At 38.5% G+C, this 16316-nt stretch overlaps 2 protein-coding genes across 2 annotated transcripts in view; one reads left to right on the forward strand and one right to left on the reverse strand.

Annotated features, from left to right (window-relative positions):
• Positions 1-724: 724 nt before the first annotated feature.
• CRYBA1 (crystallin beta A1) lies at positions 725-5358 on the forward strand. Its single transcript, XM_026016308.2, has 5 exons — positions 725-784; positions 1900-2018; positions 3558-3699; positions 4410-4552; positions 5193-5358. Exons 1-5 carry the CDS (start codon positions 740-742, stop codon positions 5338-5340), a joined length of 597 nt encoding a protein of 198 aa, XP_025872093.2. The 5' UTR covers positions 725-739; the 3' UTR covers positions 5341-5358.
• A 1557-nt stretch (positions 5359-6915) lies between these two features.
• NUFIP2 (nuclear FMR1 interacting protein 2) overlaps positions 6916-16316 on the reverse strand; it is a 31534-nt gene continuing 22133 nt past the window's right edge. The window contains exon 4 of the mRNA XM_072747886.1: positions 6916-15500. Within this exon, the coding sequence (XP_072603987.1) occupies positions 15448-15500 (53 nt within the window). The 3' untranslated portion in view covers positions 6916-15447. The remainder of the gene's footprint in view (positions 15501-16316) is intronic.

Here is a 16316-nt window from a genome sequence, read left to right on the forward strand (position 1 = left end):
CCCATTTCTCGCTCACTTGCTTTCAGTAAGACTTCTTCAATGCCACTCATCCTCCCCTCAACCCCCTGCTTCTCAGACTTGGGCTCAGCCCAGTGCCAAATCGTCAGCCAGGAGACCCAGGCCTTGCCACAGAGATGTTCACTTGGGACACCTTCCATGGAGAGACAGATTGGGACTCTGATGAGTGCTAGAAGTCAGGAAAGAAAGTGAGTCAGCACAGGCTGGAAAAGCAACAAAGTCTCTCTGAGGAGGCAAGACCAAGGCTGGGCGAGTCTAGAAGACAGACCTGGGAAGGAATGGTGGCAGGGTCCTGCAGTGCCGGGTGGCTTGGGGCTGTAAGGAGCCAGGTGGAAAAGGACCACATGCTGTGTGTGGACTGGATGGTAGCCAAGGAGTTTACACTGGTAGGCGGGGCTGAGGCAGTGCTGCAACCCGTACGGGGTACCTGGAAGCAGGCAAGAGGGTGACAGTGACACAAGCCAAGAGGTCCCATGGCCTGTTGGCACCTTCCCTGAATTATTGCTTCTAATCCCCTCCATCACTGCTTGTGGAAGCTCAACCAATGGGAAAAAAAATGGAGGCTCGGCGAATGAGAGGCAAAGCAGGGACCCCAGTAAAAGTCTATCTACTGGACTTAAACCTTCTTTTCCTTTCTTCTGTGCTGTCACCTCAACCTCCAGCCCAGAGGCCATGTCACTGATACGTGTTTTGTCTTCCAGAAACCCTTCCAACCACCAAGATGGCTCAAACTAACCCCATGCCGGGGTCCGTGGGGCCATGGAAGGTAAGCTCACCTCCATCACGTGGAATACTGAGCCGTCCCACAGGGCAGAGCATGAGATATTGCCATAGGGCGGCCACCAGGGCTGTGCTTTGCATGGGAGAATGACTGGCAAGTAATATACCAGTTTTAGGGCGAGGGTCTACCCAACCTCCATATGCTGTCTCAGGAAGGATCTTTCAGGATGCCCCATTTGGACAGAGGATGACCCTGGAAGCCCATGATGGGTGGAAGATGACACCTAGTTTTCTAGGTCACCTCTCCTCCACACTACTAAAATAATCTTAAAAAAGAGCAGCCCAGGGGCACCTGGCTGGCTCACTAGGTGGAACATGCAGCTCGTGATCTCGGGGTTGTGGGTTGGAGCCCCATGTTGAGTGTAGAGATTACTTAAAAATAAAATAATTTTTAAAAAGAATTTAAAAAAAAATAGAGCAGTCCGGAGTGGATGATGCTGCCATGGAGAAACTGGAGTCCCAGAAATAAAAAGAGATTTGCTACCAGATCCCAAACAAGGTCTTCTCACTCTCAGCCTGAGGTTGATTGTAACCATTGCCTGAAGTGGCTAATCCTCAGCTTTTCACTATTTTCCTCAACACCCCTACCCTTTTCACTGGGTTAACTCTAAGGACAGTTCACAGCTTTGGGAGTTTGTCCTCTAGCCAGGTTCAAGAGCCAAATTCTAGTTCAAGGTATGAAATGGGTTTATCACAATTCTCCATTTACACCTTGCATTTCTGTATTGAATATGACTGGAGAAGATAATAAATAACCCACAGGAAGTTCTGGGAGTCTCAGAGTCCTTACTTCTGGGCCACATTTATGCAGAAAGTAAGGTGGAATAAGAGTTTATGAGTCCTTGGCCTGTCCACTAGACCAGGCATTGTCCGTGGCAAACAATTCCTATCATAAACCAATCCTTACACTTCATCCCTTGCCTGGACATGTAAACACCACCAACCAGTGGTATAATCCAAACTCCTTCCTATCCTGTCTATACTGGAAGAGACCTTACCAGACATCCTGGGCTACAGACCAAAGTTAAGCTCTTGACCTGGGCCTCTGCTCTTCCTGAAGTACCACATTCAAACTCTGTTTTCCCATTCAATTCCATTCAGATAACCATCTATGATCAGGAGAATTTCCAGGGCAAGAGGATGGAGTTCACCAGCTCCTGCCCAAATGTCTCTGAGCGCAGTTTTGATAATGTCCGGTCTCTCAAGGTGGAATGCGGCGCGTGAGTATGGACCTCAGCAGAACCTTGGGACCCATATTTGTGGTCTCTGGAGACATGGGGCCATAAAGGTGGGGATAGGGAAAAAAGATGTTCACCCAGATTCTAATCATTTCTGGGAGAAAGGCGTCCATATGGAGGTAGTCTCAAAGGAAATCACTATATGTGTAATTTAGTAACTCAAAGCTAGAAGGAACTGAAGATTCTCGTGGATTGGTAATAGATTTGAGGAGGGGAGCATTAAGGAAATGTAGACCATGGGGTGGGGCAGTGACAGGAATCAGATCTGTGCCCCTAGAGCTCATAGGCTGCTACATAGGATTCTCTCAGAAGAGGCACAGGACCCTTTAGTTTGTCTTGCCGACAGAAAAATAGAGGAAACCCGCAAGCAGCAACCTCTTTCCAGCTAACTCCCTCCTGCAAAGGCACTACCGGCTAGTTTCTCTGTGTAAAAAGGAACTCAACTCCAGGACGTGAGAGCTCTATCAGGTCCCAGTTAGTCATTCAGGAGTTTCTTGTTGATGATTAATTTCTTGGACGAATTAGACTCATGGTTTGTTTCCTGACTCAGGATACAGGATTGGCAGGATAGTTGAAGCCTTTACCACCAAGGAAAGGTCTCTCCCTTAGCCTAAGTGAAGCCAGCATAGCACACAGAGAGGCTTCCGGCTTCCACAAGTTGTGGGCCACTACACTGAGCTAACCCTTTAAAGGGAGTAAAATACTTTAAGATGTCACTGGTAGCAGAGACTTGGTTGTGAAAAGTGGACCTGAGGTGTTTTAATAAATAAGGAACAGGGATGCCTGGGTGGTTCAGCTATTAAGTGTCTGCCTTCAGCTCAGGGTGTGATCCTGGAGTCCCAGAATCTAGTCCCGCATCCGGCTCCCTGCATGGAGCCTGCTTCTCCCTCTGCCTGTGTCTCTGCCTCTCTCTCTGAGTCTCTCATGAATAAATAAATAAAATCTTTAAAATAAATAAATAAATAAATAAATAAATAAATAAATAAATAAGGAACAGGTGTGTGACAGCAGGAGCTAGAACCCACAAAGTTATCAGGAAACAAGAGACTAGCAATCCATCAGCTGCCTGTTCATCCCTTTGCTTCCTTAGGGAGAAGCCAGTAGGTTTGGCTGGAGCCAAAGCAATAGTCAGTCACTAGATCCTGAACCTGGAGCTCCAAGTAGAGAATAAGGTGACTTGGAGAGAAAGGAAATCTAATTTCAGACTGACTTTGTTCATACACATTACTCAGGTCAGTGAAGCAGACCCTTTCAGTGGATAATCCCCAAACAAACATTACATTCACAAACCTGCTTCAGGTAGCTGCCAGCTCATTCCCCGCCTCTTGTGACAAATGTATCACTTTGCATGGCTCTCTTGAAATTGGCTTGATAAGCCGGCTTCTCCCCTGCCTATGTCTCTGCCTTTCTCTGTCTCTCATGAATAAATAAAATCTTAATAAAAAAAAAAAAAGATGCCTCTCCCTGAGGCCATGTAGGCTCTGAACACCACCAACAAACCCCACTGCTTGTCTCTGGCAGCTGGATTGGTTATGAGCATACCAGCTTCTGTGGGCAACAGTTCATCTTGGAGAGAGGAGAGTACCCTCGCTGGGACGCCTGGAGCGGGAGTAACGCCTACCACATTGAGCGCCTCATGTCCTTCCGCCCCATCTGTTCAGCCGTGAGTCTGAATTTTTCACTTCTGTGCACGTGGGGGGATGGTGCAAGAGAGGGTGCGTGTGGATGGACATTTAGTGCTACTTCTCATCAGTTACGTTGAAATGCAGCAGGAAGGATAAAAGAGAGAACATTGGTCCCTCTGTTTCCAAATTTGCCCTTTGATTTTTTCCCTACTAGAAGGTATTTTCATTAAGCTAAAAGATTGGCAGAAGTGAATACTTACGAGGGCAGATCTTCAGTGCAGAACTAGTGAGAGCTAGGTTTGCGTTTTTGTACTTCATACAGGTTAGTCTCTGCCTTAATGTTTGTGTAGTATTCATATCCCCTACCAGACTTCAGGTTATTTCCAGCACTGTACACACACATATACACACACAGGCTTACTTTTTCTATTAATTTCTGTGATCTTTTCTCACATAAGTGAATATTAACCCCCTTGGTTGGCTGTGTGTTTCTTCCTGCTCTTATTATATTTTCTATGATTTTTGTTGCCCCAAAGTATTATATCAATTATTTGTACATTTTAAATGTTACGGTATTAAATTTGGACAGGATTGAGTATTTTTATCTCCATATCTCCATACTGAAACATTCTTAAAATAAAATGTAAACCAAAAGCTTTTTTAATTTGAAAAAATGTAGAAATTAAAGAATTAAGATGACAGCCATCAACACGGGTACTAAATGATTTAAAATTTTTTTGCATTACAGAATCATAAGGAGTCTAAGATTACCATCTTTGAGAAGGAAAACTTCATTGGACGCCAATGGGAGATCTGTGATGACTATCCCTCCTTGCAAGCCATGGGTTGGTTCAACAATGAAGTTGGTTCCATGAAGATACAATGTGGGGCGTAAGTACAAAAGACAGGGATGGGGCACATTTCAAAGTAACTCTTGCAAATGTTAACCTTGTATGAATACATCAATGGTTATAGTTTATGAGATTTCATACATTAGTATATTGGTATGGCTGACACATTCTAGTTATTAGTAATTTTCAAATTTTAAGTTGTTGGTACCAACTTCTACTTAAGGTCAGTGTTTCCCCCTCTTAAATATTTCTCTATGGAATTATTTGTTGACTACTCTTTTTTTAAATTTTTTATTTTTTTAAGATTTATTGAGAGCAAGAGAATGCATAAGTAGGGGGAGGTGCAAAGGGAGAGGGAGAGCAGCAGATTTCCCACTGAGCGTGAAGCTCCATCTCACAACCCTGAGATCATGACTTGAGCCAAAATCAAGAGTCAGATGCTTAACTTACTGGGCCACCCAGGAGCCCTTTTACATTTTTTTCATGATCAAAAGTTAATTTTCAACTAGCTATAGCCATATTATGTCCACAAATGGTGCTTGGCACATTTAGAATGGCTGTTGTTTTCTAAACGTAAAAGCATTCCATACCAATTGTGTTGATGAAAGAGACTCAGGTTGTAGGGTACTGACCCCTTTCCTAACTAGTTTTAATAATCTAATGTGCTTTGGATTTTCTAGCTGGGTCTGCTACCAGTATCCTGGATATCGCGGGTATCAATATATCTTGGAATGTGACCATCATGGAGGAGACTATAAACACTGGAGAGAGTGGGGTTCTCATGCCCAGACTTCCCAGATTCAATCAATTCGCCGTATTCAACAGTAGTGGATTGAAAGCTCCAAGAGGAACCTTGCTAAGCAATCTAGTTTTATGTTAGCTGCTGAAATCCACAATAAATGTCATTAAAAAAAAAAAAACAACAACTGTGTAGACTGAATGAACTACCATGCTTTTAGCTTTACTTTTTATTCATGAGAAACAGAGAGAGAGAGAGAGAGAGAGAGGCAGAGACAAAGGCAGAGGGAGAAGCAGGCTCCATGCAGGGAATTCGATGCAGGACTCAGTCCCAGGACCCCGGGATCACGACCTGAGCCAAAGGCAGATGCTCAACCAAGCCACCCAGGTACCCCAGTTTTACTGATTTTTAAAGATTTCATTTAATTGAAAGAGAGCAAAGCATGAATGGGGGGGAGGGGCAGAGGAGAAGGAAAAGCAGGCTTCCCGCTGAGCAGGGGGCCCAAAGCAGGACTCAATCTCACTACCCCGAGATCATGACCTGAGCTGAAGGCAATTTCCAACCGACTGAACCACCCACATGCCCAATTTTTTTTTTTTAAAGATTTGAAAGAGTGTAAGTGGGGGGGGGGGGGGGGGAAGGGCAGGAGAGAGAAACTTGGGTAGATTCCATGATCAGTGGACAGTCCGGCACAGGGCTCTATCTCACAACTCTGAGATCACAACCTTCAAAAACAGTTGGATGCTTAACAGTACCACTCAGGTGCCCTTTTAAGTAGGCTCCAAACCCAGCATGGAGTCCAACATGGAGCTAGAACTCAGGACTGTGAGATCAAGACCTGAGCCACCCAGGCATCCCACCATTTTTTTTTTTTTAAGATTTTTATTTATTTATTCATGAAAGATACAGAGAGGCAGAGACACAGGCCGAGGGAGAAGTAGGCTCCACGCAGGGAGCCCAATGTGGGACTCGATCCTGGAACTTCAGGATCATGCCCTGAGCTGAAGACAGACGCTTAACCACTGAGCAACCCAGGTGTCCCCCACCATACTTTATAAATCACACCTATGGGGCTGAGAATTTTTAAAGACAAGCTTCAATAAAACCCAATTCCTTTTGTATCCTTGCAAGTCACTCAGCAGGCCAACTGACAATTCTTCCTTAACTCAAAGAACATAAAAGCATATGAAATGTATCAGTCTATATAGTGGCAAACAAACACACTTATGGTAAATGTTTTTACATCCCTTCCCCACATTCCCTACTCTAACATGTTGATGTTAGCACTGATTTTTTTCAACTTGTGACAAATCAATGCTATACAAACTTAGGAAGTTTCTCAAATATGCATTGCCATGTATTTCAACATAAAGTCACAAATTCAGAATCTTGGCAACTTAGATCTAGTTGCTTAACTGCTTAGTTTAATTTTGGCTTCCTATTCCAATTGAAGAACATTAAGGATCAATGGGCATTAAGGAATAGGATAGCTGTTCTCACAGGTCATTTTAAAATAAATATGCCAATTCTAAGCATCTGTATGATTTGTTTTAAATCAATGACATATGACCATGGTACACTTAAGACTTAATTTGTACATCCCACAATCTTAGTTTTCAGTATATATTTTTTAAAAGCACACAAAAGATAACACAAACACCTCAGAAACTTTAAAATTTTTTATTCAACAATGTACACTTATTGTCTCTTAATTTGATCTACAAATTTCTCAAGGTTTTTTTTCTGATAAAATAAGTAAATCTGGGTATGGATGTTGAGTGTTTGTAATTTATATTTTTAAAACACTGAACATGGAGTAAGACATCAATAAAGGAAGATCATCATGTAACTGACACTTCCTCAGAATCCATGACATCAGAAACAGCTATGGCAAATACCTAAGCAATTAGCAAAAGGGTAAATTTCTGGCCACTGTTCTTTTATCTAGAAAAGGCCTATCTTTTTGACTGGGCAAAAAAAAAACACTGAAAAAAAATTTAGTTGGGAGAGGGAAAGAAAAATATCCTTCAACATAACTGTAGTCCAATTATCCTTTCCCGCAGATCGAGAAGAGGTAACTCAGCTCCTAAGTGTTGATGCACACAAGACACAGAAATTACTTTGCTCCTTCAATGTTTGTTCTAACACTGAACATAAGTGAACTACTGACAGACGCGGAGAAGTAGCCATGGCCAACTTAAGATGACGCTACTACTCTCCTGCATTTTTTACTTTTTAGGCCAGGCATGATGGGCTACCTTTGCAATCTTGACTACTAGATTTAGTTTTTGACCGTCACTTTTAGAAAGAAGGGTTTTTGCTGTTTTCAAAGTCAACAGAACATACATCAAAAGCACACTTGATGATAGAGAAGTAACCCTCTTCTACACATTGGAAAAAACTTACAAATCAGAAATATTTCTTTTAGATCTAGGAGCATGGGGAAAGTACCATTAATATTATCTTCTACTTAAACTTATTTAGTCTCTTCTCTAAAAGTCCTAAGTAGATTACAAAACAATCTTTTAAAAGATGACTTGACAAACCTGGCCAGTACATCTACACAATTGTTTAAGTACACATACATGTGAAGTAAAGCTATTTAGTACATGCAGACTGCAGCAATTTAACCAAATTCGCCCAATTTCTTCACTTTATTCTAATCCGCTTGGGCAACTTTTAAAAGATACACATTATCTTTAAAATAACCTGTGCTTTGATCTTTAAATAGATGAATGATTATAATCTCGTCATTCATTCAGTAAAACCAAACATATGCTAAAGCAATAAAGGGGAAAAGATTATCCTACCTTTAAACCAGGCTTAAAACACAGAATTGTCACAGAACTCCATGTGGCAAAGGTCCTTCCCTCATATCTGAGTTACCTCCCATTTCTATTTGATCAAATAAACCAAAGTTTCCACGAGGAAGTGAGAGCATCCAGAAGTTTGTAAAGCTGATAAAACTGCCCTGTTTCAAGAAAAGCCCTTTAATAGATACAAGTCCAGCTCTCATTTAAACTGAAGTTTATTAAAATAGGTGCCAGTTTTCCTCTCTTCTAGTTCTACTGATGAACTAGCCTAGAACTATTACTTTGAGCCATGTTTCTAAAGATGGTAAAGCTAAAAACAGCAAAGTAATAAGGATAGGTCACTTTTGGTAATGACACACAAATTAAATTTTCAAAACATGTGCATAGCTTTATTCATCTACTTAGATCTAACCTTTTCATGGAGCTTCAGCAAAATTCGAGTGTGCAAAATGCATTTCTAAAACGTAATGCAAGCAAAGCTTTTCACATTTACACTGGCAGGAAATACAAAGAAACTAACAAGTCACATTAGGGAGAATTCAGATCTTTTTTTTTTTTCTTTTTTTAATGACAAGAATTGCACAGTTCATTATTTTTAGACAATTGTTGCAGACATAAATACTTAAGATTTTCTAAGCCAAGGTGCTTTAACAGTATTTTTTTTAAGTTGGAAAGAGCCAGTAACTTGGGATCATAGCTCACATAGAATTCCAAATTAAAGTGGACTCCATTATCTCCCTAGATTTTGCAAACAATGCTTTTTATAACACTTTTTTTTATAACACTAAAGGAGACAGCAAGCTGAAACTTTTTTCAAAGCACACAAGAAATGGTGTCATCACATTACTTGAAGAAGGTGCTGAGGGGGTAGGGTAAGGGAGCGAAGAATCCTCTTACTATTTCCCACTACAGAACAGCCACTAACAGATTAAGAACAAAAAAAGAAACAACAAAAAAAGTAAATTAAATCACTTCCCCAGTTTATAAAATAGTTCCAGTTTGTGACAAGACCTATAACTTTAAACAGAGAGCACCAGTTGGGCGATAGAATGAGCATTTCATACTGCATAAAAATTAGTGAGGTGGTAAGAACCGTCAACTATCCTAGGCATTACTACATGGCCTTTCCATACTTTTTTAATATACATGCAAGGCACATTGATATAAAAATAGATCTCTGGCCAACAAACATATTAAATAAGCAAATTAAAAATTTGGCTTGGCAATATTGGCAACATCAAAATATAACCAGATAGCTTTGGACCACGTATCTTTCTCATATTCCTCCACCCCATTTGGTGTTTTTTTCCTCCATTATTTTGGGTTCAGTCTCCTTCAAGTTTGGGTATGTGCTTGAGAAATGACTTCCTCTTGTCAAGTAGCATTCCTACTAAAGTTTATCTTTGTTAAGTAAAAATACACTAAAGAAGCAGAATAGTTGAGTTTTGATTGATTTGATTATACTAAATCTGACTGGCTCGGATGGCATTATTTCTCTGTATACAAACAAGAAAGCCCCCAACTTATATAGTAGACAATTGTTTTCTTTCTAAAAGATAAATCAGCAACAAAATGATACTTCCTTTAAACCATTCTTCCAAAATCCTCTTTTTGAGGCAGAGAGAGGGAACAGAAACAAAACTAAGATTTAAAAGATTTTCAGTAGTAGAAGACATTTTAAGGCCAAAAAGTGTAATACTAACAATTTTTATTTTCATAAGTTACTGTCCTTCATAGGCCAATACCATAAATAGTTTATTTGTACTGATTCCCTCCTGAAGAAAAATTTTAAATTCATTCACTTTTGTTAGTGGCTGTGCTACCATAAAGGTATTCAAAGCAACTTATAAAGGTATGGTATATAGTAATGTAAAAAGTGCATCACATTCTTGATTTTCAGTTTCTCATAGCAGCAGCAGGATTAATCCAAGACAGAAAACAGTTGTATTTTCACTCTAAAAATTCCTAATGCAACAATTCCTAATGAAATGTATTCAAGATTATGAAAGGATCCTCCTCTATTGAGGATAAACGAAACAGACTTAATAGACAAACAGGCAAACTAAAGGCATTCATTCATATTTACATATTAAAACCATTTTTGTTAACACCAAATCTTTACATCTAGCAAAAGAAATGTTTAAGAATAAAAGACATTACTAAAGCAGTATCCATTTTTGGAGCCTTTATTTAGCACCTGAGGAAAAAAGGGTAAATGGAAAGCTATGTAATTTACCTCAAGTTGGTTTCTTGGTCTGTAGAATAAAACTTTGATATACAACGAAAGCGAAACTGAATTGGAAAATGTTTGTAGCTATTTTAATAAGGCTGTAGAAAAGGGATACTGCATTGGAATATGTTTGTAGCTATTTTAGTAAGGCTGTAGAAAAGGGATACTGCAGTATTATAAAATGGCTTTAGAACTCTGGACATAAGCAAAATTTTGTGGATAAATAGGGAAGTTTGAATCAGCAATCCCAACACACGTGAGGATGGCTGTTCCATAGGTTTCTATTAACTGCTATTGGACACTCCCAGTAATGCCAAAGCAACACACCATTCATGCTTCACTGGGTGTTTCTATTATGCAGACAACTTAAAATTCTATTTATTCTTAATGAGTAGCAAAACAGTGTGAAATTTAAAACTCAGTAAAGCAGTGCATTTGAGGGGAACCAATGATTTCATTCTTTAAACCAACCCAAGGTGGTCCTGGCTCTCACGCAGCCAAACAGATTTAGGTATATTTAAAAAGAAATATTTTAAGATACTCAAAGCATAAGCCCATCTTTGTCACCATAAAATCCTGGTGCTCTGTTGATTAGCCACATTAATAAAAATAACATCAGTATTAAGAACTAAAGGTAACCTATGTATCTGTAAACTCAGAGCAGCTATTAAACATACTTCTAATCTTACCCTCTGCCCCTCCCCTTATTTAAATAAGTATTAATACTCTGGAGAGAAAAGATGAGCAAATTCTATCCTCTTTCAAAATGTAGCAGTTTGATTATGGGTAGGACTATTAAAGGACACTGCCCAATCAGAATCTAATTCAACTAGTACACCATCAACAGATGTGATCATAAAAATTGTCCATAATATGTCCTACTATATATAGTCTTTTGCAGTTAGCATAGGTATACAAGGATCATGTGTTGAGGATATAGCCCAGTGGCATAACTATACTCCTAATCCTTGGAAATGGGACTTTTACATTTACTTCTCTGAAGAAAGCCTTGACAGAATGACTTCCTCCTTACTTACAACTTTAAATCAAAGTCCTCTTCCAGTTTTCCTTGCCTGTGGCCATTGGGTAGGACATAAAATTTCACACTAAATGGCTTTTTGTGTTTAAAAGTTTTCAGAAAATAAACCATTAGATGCCTCCAATTGGGTTAGCAACAAGACTAACAACCAAGTATGAAACTACTGCTGCTATGTAATGTTTTGTAAAGAAACACATTTTGTGTTGTGGACAATACTAATGAGATTTGCTGTATTTCCCTAGAAACTTATTTGAAAAACCAATGCAGCACTTTTTTTTCCTTTATCAAGTTTTTGCAATTTTCAATGACTAGGTAAGCAGATGATTAAGGAGAACAGCAAAATTCTAAAATGGAGATAATTTCTCCAGCCATTTATTCCAAGAAAAAACAAACTGGCACTAACAAATTCCTAATTATTGTCTAACCCCTCCCAGAAAGGAGGAGGAAGGGCTAACTACAGATGCTGTATATATATTTTATGTGAAAGTTCATTTCTAAGAAAGTCAGAGGAAAGGCTATGCAATTAACTTCAGTTCAGCAAGGTGGGGGTGAATAAAGAGAAAGATAAATACACCCTGTCTTTTGTGGGGAAGGGGGAATTATTCAAGACATCTACAAGAAGAGTGGTATGTGACACAGAAGCCTACAATCAAGACAGATTTAAAAAGAAATCTTCACCCATAATTAGTATCTTCATAGCTATTAAAAAAATAGGTCATGATTTCATTCTTAGTGCCATTTTTCAAATACTACCCTTTTAAGGATTAAAACCACCTGACTTTAATTCTGTGTAATGAAAACAAATGGCACAAAATAAATACAAGTTCATTCTCTGAATACTAAGTCTTACACACATTCATTTACTAATTTTTACTATCTCCCTCTGTCCCTCACACACACACACCACACACACACACACGCACACATACACACACACACTCCTTTTTCAGTCTTTATAATGGAGGGATGTTAAAAATCCCCTCTAGACTGTATTTGGTTTATGCTACAGTACTAATACTCTGAGTTGAAGAAAAATTCTTTATACCAAACGATAACACATTAATGTTATTTAAATGTGCTAAATTAATCACAGCTGAAGTTTGTTTAGAAGCTTACACAAAAATAATCAGAAAACAGATCAACTCTTAAGATTTTTTTTAATAAGTGCTCTGTAAGGAATTGTGTGAGGACCTAAGGAGAAAGATTGCGACAAGTAGAGTTAAGTGTTACCAAACAGCATAAAGGAGATTTGTCCCAAAGTCCTGCTTGTACCTAGGCAATTAAGTCCATTAACCCAATGCCCAAAAATACTGATGAATAATATGATGGGGCACTAGGGTTCCCAGAAAGACATTCCTAACTATATACCTCTAACCATATAATCAAGGAAATTTCAGTGGAGAAAATCAAGGTGAAATGTTGCATTGTTTCATTTAGAAGTGAACTCTCAAAAACCTTTGGACAAACAGGTAAGGGATACATTCTCTTTTTGGCTTCTCTAAACATGGAGGCCTGAGGGATATGGAAGGGAAGTAGGAAAAACATATTTCTAAAGATATTTTTTAAGTGTTGCTTCTAAATTAAAAAGCCCAATTAGATGGGGGCTGGGGTTTTTTTCCTTTTTAAATTTATATTCATTCAACCTCTATGTCACAAACCCAGAAAGTTTCTTGTGAGTTGTGAGACAGAAGAGCTTTTAAATTCCAGGCAAGCAAAATGGACGTTTAAAAAAAAAGAAGGGGAGGAGGTGAGGGGGAAATCTGGCCCTAAGGCGACAAGTGGTTACACAAGGCAATTGAACACACAGCAGAACTTTAAAACCTATAAAACAAACTGGAGCCTTTTTTGTCCTTTAATCAACCTTATATCTTTTTTTTTTTAACTTTTTGAAAATTTTTATTAAAAAAAAAAAAAAACACAAAAACACAGACTTCTTTCACTTCAGTATGTGGTATGTTGCATTTTCCAGTTTGTTCAATGCTTTAAAGCTCAAGGATGCCTCTGCTTTCAATTGTACATGGGCCTGAAGCATCCTAGCTTTTGGCAAGCAGGCAGGAGACTCAACAAAAATCAAAATAGGAACAAGGCAGACTAAATGCAGGGCACATCTGTAAACATATTATACATTTGAAAATTACAATATCAGTAAAAGTGATACAGTTTACAGGTGAAATGAAACTATCTGGAACTGGCCTACCACAAGTTTCTGAACCTGGACTGATACAATAAGTTATTATATATATATATATATTATGTATAAAAAGTTTTGTTTACATCAAATGGAATTGGCAATCCATGCTTATACTTTTAAAATCTAAGCAGGGCAGAAATCCAGACTGAAGATATTTTCTCTACTCTATGTGGAGTCCAACAGCTTCTTTCACAAACTACATGTTAAAAGTCTCAAATAATCAACAAAACAAGAAAACTCATCCATACTACAGTCACTCAAAATTGGACATTTCTTAAGCAAAGGGTTTGAGCAGAAGTAGGTACCCTCTCCTCCAAACACCCCAAGGGATCCAGTCTACTTTTATTAGAAGACTACACCTCTCTATATAAATGCCCTGCTATTTTAACCTGTATTTGACATACATGGATATACTAATTTCTGTGTGTGTGTGTGTGTGTGTGTGTGTGTGTGAGAGAGAGAGAGAGAGAGAGAGAGAGAGAGATGTGATGGGATGTTATGTCAGGCCAGAGAACTTGTTTTTATGCCACTAACATCACTCAATCTTAAACTGGACCCTTAATTTCTGCACACACACAAGAAAATTTATTTTAGCATGCTATATACAAGCTGCAGTGCAACAGGATGGCAATGTGATGATAAGACAGGGCTAATGCTCCTCTCTGCCCAAAAGAAAATTTCCAGAATTTCACATTATTTTCCTTAAAAAACCCATTTTGCTCTAGTAATAAAATATATTTATTAAGATATAATTAGAAGCTAATAAGCTCAGAAGTATAGTTTGCATGAAAACACACCTTCTATAGGTAGGGTTTATTACCTCCTCCTCACTGGCTAAAAACATGAAAAGTTTTATAATTTTCATGGAAATTTTTCTTCCCCTTTTAGAATTTTCTGAAAACTAAAAGAATTTACAGAAAGGTACAGAAGTTTCTCTTTAGATGTTCAATGAAAAACAAGGAAAACAGCACATTTAGTGTTAGTGACAGAGAGCAAGTCTGGAGCACCTACAGTTGAAAAGCAGAATATATTTTTGCTCCCACTTATACAATTACATTAAAATATGGGCAAAGGAATATTTTTTCATATTAAATATCTAAAGCCAATTGTTTGTTCTGTAACTTTTCTTCAAATGACACTCATGGATTCTTCACTTGTTAAAGTCCATGTAACCAAAGCCAAGTGAACTATGTACCATCAACTATTCCAGAATTATAGAACTTCAATGCCCTCCCCCTAAGCCCACCCCACAAAAAATAAAAGGAAAAGAAAGAAAGAATTTCCCCGACACCCCACAGAGGCTGCTTAACTCCTGGCAAGACATGCAAATCATATTCGCTAAAAAAATACACCCCTGCAAACTTCAAGGCATTTATCCAGCATTCTCGCAGGGCTCAAAGTATAACCAAAAGATCAAGGGAGGAGTGGGGGAAAAATGTTGAATCATTCTGGGTTCCCCGTGATTAGTGTATCACTTTAGTCACAGAACAAGATACTGATCTTTTAAAAGTGGATTTGCCTTTCCAGTGGGTCATTTCTTGCCCAAGTTGATGACAGCAGGAACTTTAGAACCACGCTTGTTAATAAGTCTGTATTCATTAATCACTTGCATTCACACTTAAAAACAAAAATTAACAAAAGAAAAAAGAAAAAAAAAAAAAACTATTCAGTACCGGAGATTAAATAACCATGTGTAGTCTCTTGAAATAAATTTGATTCCTTAAGAAGTCTAATTACTTTCAGTTGCCTTTTTTTAAATAACTATATATATATATGTATATATATATATTTGTATATATTATCCTGTGATTCTACTTATGGTTCCTCTGCTGCGTTGAAGATCTAGGAGCATAAAAGCCTTGTGTCCCCCATGAACGGTGGCTCTAATGCTGCAGAAAGGTTACAAATAGGCAGTCTGGTCCTTCATTGATCTGGACTATCCATGGCTTCATTGTAAGTGATTATCCTCTTGGGATCTGGGGAGAAGGTTAAAAAATACATAAATAAAACTGAGATCTGGAATGCCAAAATGCCCATATTCCAAATAACAAATCTCAAATAACCATCATCATTTTAGCTGCCTCCTTTTATATAAACACAAATTAAAGACCACTTCTTTGGGGTGCCTGGGTGGCTCAGTTAGTTAAGTGTCAGGTTCTACCTAATTCAATTTTGTCTCAGGTCATGTCAGGGTTGAAATCAAGCCCTGCATTGGGCTCCATGTTGGGCTCTGTATGGGGTATGAAGCATGCTTAGGATTCTCTCTCTCTTCCTCTGTCCGCTACCCCTAAAAAATTAAAAAATAAAGACTTCTCTGTATTAATACATATATGATCTACTTTTCCACAACCCAATAGTTTGACATCCCAAAGGATTTCCAGAAAAGGGTTCTCTAGCCAGTGAGGGCTTCAACTCCTATGGATTAGAAAGGGGTTGAGTTCAGTGGACAAGTGACAAGGGTTTGTGTTTCTCCCAATTATAAAAGCCTTATTAAATTGTCAATAATTCAATACTAAAACAAATACTTGGATTTTTTTTTTGTTCTTTTCAATAAAATGAAGTCAAAATTTAATTTAACCTGTGTGGAATGTCTAGTAAGGAACTGTTCAAGTAACATCTAGCACCAAACACTTCAGGTTAAGTTTGGCCAGAAATATCAGTTCAGTCCTAATCATGACATATTTCTTCCTTCCTCCAAATTTCCCATAGCACCACCAGTCTGTCTTCTCAGCAACATGTATAAAGATTCCAATGTTACTCTAAATTCCAATTATTTAGCTATATGCTTCCTT

This window comes from Vulpes vulpes, chromosome 2, assembly GCF_048418805.1.
Source record: "Vulpes vulpes isolate BD-2025 chromosome 2, VulVul3, whole genome shotgun sequence".
Lineage (NCBI taxonomy): Eukaryota > Metazoa > Chordata > Mammalia > Carnivora > Canidae > Vulpes > Vulpes vulpes.

What these genes read in the sequence shown, in the direction of transcription:
- CRYBA1 (XM_026016308.2), top strand. Translation starts at nt 740, where the DNA reads ATGGCTCAAACTAACCCCATGCCGGGGTCCGTGGGGCCATGGAAG. An exon ending in CTCAAGGTGGAATGCGGCGC is followed by an intron (nt 2,019 to 3,557) that starts GTGAGTATGGAC and finishes TGTCTCTGGCAG; the next exon opens with CTGGATTGGTTATGAGCATA. An exon ending in ATGAAGATACAATGTGGGGC is followed by an intron (nt 4,553 to 5,192) that starts GTAAGTACAAAA and finishes TGGATTTTCTAG; the next exon opens with CTGGGTCTGCTACCAGTATC.